This window comes from Marmota marmota, unplaced genomic scaffold (assembly GCF_001458135.2).
Source record: "Marmota marmota marmota unplaced genomic scaffold, marMar, whole genome shotgun sequence".
NCBI classification, from domain to species: Eukaryota; Metazoa; Chordata; class Mammalia; order Rodentia; family Sciuridae; genus Marmota; species Marmota marmota.
In genome coordinates this window covers 13,581,048-13,587,728 of record NW_026000185.1, presented here as the reverse complement: position 1 = coordinate 13,587,728, position 6,681 = coordinate 13,581,048, and the positions used below count along the sequence as shown (strand labels likewise).

General features: G+C 51.7%; 1 protein-coding gene and 1 long non-coding RNA gene across 2 annotated transcripts in view; one reads left to right on the top strand and one right to left on the bottom strand.

Moving 5' to 3' along the window:
• Positions 1-1,456: 1,456 nt before the first annotated feature.
• The window catches only part of LOC125612334, a 6,083-nt gene continuing 858 nt past the window's right edge, over positions 1,457-6,681 (bottom strand). Inside the window, exons 2-3 of the long non-coding RNA XR_007342669.1 lie at positions 5,290-5,516; positions 1,457-1,666 (exon numbers count right to left, since the gene is read on the bottom strand). This is a non-coding gene — a long non-coding RNA (uncharacterized LOC125612334). The remainder of the gene's footprint in view (positions 1,667-5,289; positions 5,517-6,681) is intronic.
• Gprc5b (G protein-coupled receptor class C group 5 member B) overlaps positions 5,764-6,681 on the top strand; it is a 23,322-nt gene continuing 22,404 nt past the window's right edge. Inside the window, exon 1 of the mRNA XM_015491121.2 lies at positions 5,764-5,882. Within this exon, the coding sequence (XP_015346607.2) occupies positions 5,779-5,882 (104 nt within the window). The 5' untranslated portion in view covers positions 5,764-5,778. The remainder of the gene's footprint in view (positions 5,883-6,681) is intronic.

Here is a 6,681-nt window from a genome sequence, read left to right as displayed (position 1 = left end):
GCCAGTCCTCACCCCAGCCAGGGGCCTGCCCATGGACCAGGCTCACCTGGGGGGGGGGGACCTCAACAGAGGCCTCTTCTGCAAACCCAGGCCCGTGTCCTCAGCCAGGAACCCCAGTGGTTTCTAGGTAATTGCTTTCTGGGGGTCAATTTCAATGGGGAAGTAGTATACCTCATAGGGCCATCGTGGGGATCAGGAAGTCTGTATTATTTAGAACGGTGCTTGGTAAACTGCAAATGCCGTGTAACTATGGGCTATTCTTTTTAGAAAGATGTTTCTAGAAAAGTGTGCCTCAAATGGTGGTTCTTGGAAACCTTTTGCATGTTAATATTCATAGAAGACAAACAAGCATCGTGGCACACATCTGCAGCCTCAGCTACTGGGGAGGCTGAGGCAGGAGAATTGTTTGAACCCAGGAGTTCAAGGCCAGCTGGGACAACATAGAAGGACACTCTATCAAAAAAAAAATGGGGTGTAGGGGTGGAGCTAGGGATAGCTCAGGGTCGAGCATTTTCCTGGCATGTGCAAGACCCTGGGTTCAATTACTCCAAAATAAAAAAAATTAGCCCAGAAGGCTCTATGTACATTCATGCAAATACTCTGGATCCCGCTTTTAGCAAAGCCAGCACCCGCTAGGGCTTAAATGCTTCTGTTGGTCAGCTTCGCTTCTGTGGGGCTCAAGGTTTCAGAGGCCTCAGTCTAGAGAAGGTGCACTCCATTGCTCTGGGCCAAGATGAGGCAGAATATCATGGTGGGAGGTGTGGTGGATGAAGACTGCTCCCCTCATGACAGCCAGGAAGCACAGAGAGAAGAGGGAAGGTGCTGCAGTGAGGAGGAACCCTTGGGGCAGCCGCCAGTGACCTCCTCCAGCACGCCCCGCCCGCCCGCAGCCACGCCCCATCTATCACCCGTCAGTCATCCAAGCTAGAATGACTGATCAGGTTCCAGCTCTCACGATCCAGTCATCTCACCTCTAATATTCCTTTACTAACACAGGGGCTTTGGGGGGACACCTCATACCCAAACCCTAACAGTGCTATTGTTCTGGTTTAAAAGAATTTGAGCTGGGCAGAGTGGCGCTCACGTGTAATAATTCCAGCGGCTCGGGAGGCTGAGGCAGGAGGATGGCAAGTTCGAAGCCAGCCTCAGCAAAAGCGAGGCACTGAGCAACTCAGTGAGACCCTGTCTCTAAATAAAATACAAAATAGGGCTGGGGATGGGGCTCAGTGGTCCAATGCCCCTGAGTTCAATCCCTGGTACTAAAATTTAAAAAAAAAAAAATGGAGGAGGTAATATTGGCAGTCAGATACCAATATCGACCTTAGTTAAATTAGAACAAGGAATTTTTAAGATTCATTTACTTAAAAACAATAATAAACCCATTACATGTTAACATTAACTCTTTTATTTAAAGAAATAAAAATCTGTGTTTTCCAAAACAAAAGCACAGGATATTTTACATTCTTGAAAATCTCTCTGAAGTCTGACTTAATTGAAGACAGCTGGAGCCTTACAGCTGCTGCCATCAGTCTGTAACCCCACGTCTTGAAGCCACTGCGCACTCTGACGGTGACCCCGGAGAGGGAAAGGAGGTCTCAGGCCCAATAGGAAGTGTTGATCTTGCAGACCCTCTGGAAGGCTCCCCAGGCCACACTTTGAGAATCCTCTGATACAAAGAGGGAAGGGAGAGAGAGTATGAAACAGGCATATTTTTATATTTTCACAAAGGAAGAGGGATAGACACCAGTTTTACCCTCTTGACCCAAATCCCCTCTGAATCCTTCTAAATCCAAACAGCAGCACCTACTCCCTTCTGGACACTGGCTGTGCTCCAGGTCAATGGACAGTCCTTTGACCCAGGAGTCCCTCAGTCACGGCTCACTCAGCTCCTACCAGTGGGGACTGTTGTGGTCACCCTAACCGCCACCCCCTCCCCGGAGCAGATGCAGAAACTGAGACACAGACCAACCAAATGACTTCTCTAAAGTCACGTGGCCATCCAGAGATTCAATCCCCAGAAACTTCCACATTACCTCCCAGTTGGCTTAGCCATAGTCTGAGCCCGACTCAGTCTTCGAAGGCTCGCTGGGCCCCATCCCCCTGACTCCAACTCACTGGGCCTGGGAAGGACCAGGAACCCTTTATCCACTCTCCCTTCACTCATTCGCTCTTTCATCCATTCTGACCCAGATGATTGCAGCGAGCAGCCAGAATTGATAACAACTGGACTATGGCCTTGCTACGAAAGCTCAATTGAATGCAGAACCCTCTCCATCCCTCTGAACCAGATTTGCATTTTGGCAAGAGCCTCAGGTGATTCACGTGCACACCACCCTGTGAGGTGTCTGGCTAAGGGGAAGTGGGGCTGCTAAGAGGGTGTGGGCTCAGGGGTCGATGGCAGGATAAAACAGTGGTTAGAGCGTGGCCTCAAGGACTGGCACAGCTGGGCCTCACCTCCAGCTTCTCTCTTGACCTTGACCTTGGAGCCCACACCACTCTGAGCTTGATAACCGAGGGAAGATAAATGTTCTGAGATTTCTGAATCTCCACTGGGAAGGCTCAGGAAGACCTATAAATAAGTAACCTGGAATTGCAACAATTCAGTCTTACTTTATACAGTGGTGACAGTCAGAAGCCCAGAAGTCACCCTCCTGGGTGGCTGGGTGGGACTCTGGACAGGCACACTGCTGAGTCAAACCTCTCCTGGCTGCCCACTCTGAGGAGGGACACCTGGGGCAGATGCCGGCTGCTCCTCCCTCAACCACCTTTCTCTCACTCTCTGTCTTCACTGAGTCTTTTTGTACCAAGTTATCACTTCCCAACTTTCTTTGCAAGATGGGAGGCTGTGTGACCCTTTCTGACCACCTGCTATGGCTCCAAGGACAATTTTCTTTCTGATTAACAGGGAAGCTCCTGGGAGAGCTCTCTTCCCTGAACACCTTTCTCACCTTGGAAACTGTCACTTAAAGACTTGATGCTGCGGCAACTATCTTGTGACCATGAGGTGCCAAGCTAAAAACAGCAAAGCAGAAGGCTGGAAAGCATCTGGGCCCTTGTTGACATTGTTGAGCAACAAACCAACTGTGAGGTCACCCACATCTCGGCTGGTGTGATAACAGAAATTCCTATTGTTGAGGCCATAACAATTGTCCTGTTATTTGAATGTTTCCTAACAGTTTTGGGGCATTGGGAGCGTGTCTCCATGGTAACCTCACAGGGGACCATGATCGGGTGACCCACCTGTGGGAGTCAATGCAGGAAAGGAAGAGTCGGTGGCTGCCACATGGTGACTGCAGCAGACACACTGACTTGTAGCTGTCTGTGGGGGTGTCCTGCTGTGCACCCCCAGAAATAACTGGAAGAGGAGGATATTTTGCAACAGTGACTAAATCTCGAATACAGACTGGGTACCATAAGTCACAGGCTGAGGCATGAAAAGCATTGAAAATTTTTAGCAATCAATTGGTAATATCTGTCACGGCCACAAAATGGTGAAGCGGTAGCAATGTTGGGTCCCACCTCGGTTCTCTCAGTGCCCCTGCCTGCTCGCTCTAGGGTCGTGAAAGGTCTGAACATGGAATAGACACACCTTAGAGGGTTGGCAAGGCTGGGGTTTGATTTCTTTTAGTCAACCAATATTCAGTGAGTCCTTCCCTGTACAGGTCACAGGAGGACTCAGGCACAATTGCCTTTCCACCTCCCCCCGCCCCCCGCCCCCGACCTTCAGAGTCACTTTCTCCTGCAGTTTTCTTGGATTCCAGGAACCACAGGTCTGATTGATCAGCATCTTTAGGACAAGCAACTCAAACTTACTCCCATGCAACAGGGAGCCTTGATGAACAGATCACCCGCAGCTGAACTGCCCCACCCCCAGCAGGAGCAATTACCCCATGAAGGAACCTACATTGCCCCTTAAGCATTAGGAGCAATCATCTGTCTTGGGAACCGAATTGTCCCCTGAAGTGATAATGACTTTCCCAGAGCTCCCACACCATCACCTGACCAAGCCGATCTAATCCTCCAGGTAGAGCTAGCTCCCAACCAGGGTCTTTTTCTATAAAACCTCAAGGTTCCTGTCAGCCCCTTGAAGACAGATCTTTGGTCACCTCTTCTTCCCAGTGAGGCCACGCTGCTTAAATTTCCTTTCCTGCCCTTCATAGCCACTTGCCCTCTTTGATTGGCATACAGGGACAGGTGGCCAGGTCTGGTCGACTGGGGTCCCTGGATCTCAGGCCTTTGCCCTAGGACTTTGGTAACCTAAGGATGAACAAAGGACATGGGTTTGGGGTTTTGTCCTCATCCAGCTTAGGGGTGTGCTGTGTAAACAGTAGCCACTGGCCACATGCAGCTCTTTGAATTTAAATTAACTGAAAGGAAATAAAAATACCAATCACATGTAAAGTGCTCCGTAGCCACGGGGGCCACTCTCCAAGGCTGGACATGCAGCAAGCCCTCCAGAGACCTCTGTGGGGGGCAAAGGGTGAGGGATGTCTGACCTTACAGCCAATGACACCAGTTTAGCTACTGGATGAGAACGAGAGCCAGACACCTGGATTGGATCCCAGTTCTGCTGGCTGATGAACTTGGCCTGTACTGAACCCCTCTGGGCCTCAGGGTCTTCATCGGTAAAATGGGGCAAATAATGATATTTGACCAAAAGGATTGCTAGGGCAATTAAATAAGTTAAAAGATTTAAAGTACTTAGAACACCTCCTTGCATACACTGTGTAAAATGCTAGCTATCATCGTGGACACTGTCATCTTCCACGGGTCTTTGAACATTTTAGGGAGAGATGCACCTGCCTCTCATTCTACTTCAATTTCACTCTTTGCTCTCCAAGTAGCAGCAGCAGCCAAAGCCATCAGAATCCCTCTGAAATGAACCCAGAAAACGGATATAACCATCACTATCATATTAATCAACTCATGCTAAGAAATTTCCACATATCAGATCCCTGCACGAAGCACTTGACCTGTGCCCCGTGTTTACCAACAGGAGTGTACTATTAAAACAATCTCCCTTTTACAGATCAGGACCCAACCCGCCCACGTTTACAGAAGGATCTCGAGGCCAGTTCCACTGGACACCACCAGGTGGCAGTGGCCATCCACTTTCCAGTTCCGCAGTCTGGCGGGAGTACTCTGCAAATGCTTGATGAGCGCCAGCTGTATGCCAGACACTATTCTAGGCGTTCACAATAAGCGATTTTAGCAAATTCGGGGGAGAGGGAAGAGGTCTGCCTTTCCATTTTTTCCTTAAAAATAAAAGGTATTCGTGGAAATGCTTACCTAAGGGACACGTGACCTGACTGGGAGAAAACTGGCTTGGAGATGATGGAACTGGCAGCCAGAAGGGTTGGGGGTATTTCGGAAGGTCAGTGGTCCCCAAAACTCAGAGACTATAACCATCCCTGGAAGGAGTGTTATTCTTCAGCCCGCCTGCCGCGGAGGTGCGGTCATCTCCCTGTTGTGTCTTCATATATTTTGTGGCTGGGATTAGGAAGGGTGGTTTCACCCTGAGAAATCAAGAATGGAGAGAAAAGGGTGACTCTCAACGACCCATTTTTTGTCCCCAGAAAGAACCATCTGAGACAAGCCCCAGCTTGCAGATCCGAAGGTCACCCAGGGAACCAGTACTGAAGCTCAGACACACATACGCGCGCGCGCGCGCACACACACACACACACACACACACTCCGCCAGCCTGGTCCGGGCGATGCCAACCCCAGACCGCCCGGTGAACGAGGAGGGGATTAAGTGCCGAGGTTGGAGGTTGCCATGGACCCCCTCTTCACACAGGTCCCAGCAGTCCAGTGGACACGTGTCCTGGTTGTGCCCTCCGTCTGCGAATCTCACAGCTGGAGGCTAGAACCTCTGAAAATGTGCGCTGGGGAGAGTGGTGGACGCGTGCGTACGTGGGTGATGTGCGCGGTGGTGGCGGTGGGAATCCTGCACCATGGGGTGCACCATGTTGACGTGTGTGTGTGTGTGTGGGGGGGTGTTTGGAGTGGACAAGGCTATGCGTGTTGAGCTTAGTTGAGTAAAAGGGCAAGGACCTGTGGGAGCGGGGTAGAGGAGGGCAGGGAGTGTGCTCAGTAGGGACCCCCCTAGAGGAGTCCGAGCTGCGTGTATGCCTAGATGTATATAGATGTATACCCGGGCGGCGGTGACTTTGGAACGCGCGGCAAGATCCTCTCTGCGTCCTGGACCCGGTGCTGGTGCGTTGTGGGAAAGTCACTGCTCACGAACCCACATTGGAATGTATACCCGGCAGGAGAAGGCCCCTGCCCCAGGGCCCCTGTGGGAGTATGCCCCAGAGGTGTGTGTGTGTGTGTGTGTGTGTGTGTGTGTGTGTGTGTGTGTTGGGAGATGTTTCTGCAAATGGATCAACTTGGAGAATGGCGCGTCCGTACGGTTTATGGGTGCACAGTGGCTGTGGGGCAATGTCTTCGCATTGGGGACGCCGGACGCTGGGGGTGATCTCAGCGCTTTGGGCAAGGAACAGAGAGCTTGCCCCCCTGGGTGCTCACTGACAGCGCCAGGACTCGCACCCAACAGCCCGCGGGGGCCAGGGGCGGGGCTTGGGGGCCAGGGGCGGAGCCGGCCGGGGCGGGGGCGGGGCCGCGGTCGCTGCAGCAGCGCGGGCCGAGCCAGGGGCGCTCGCGCGCTAGGCCGCTCGCT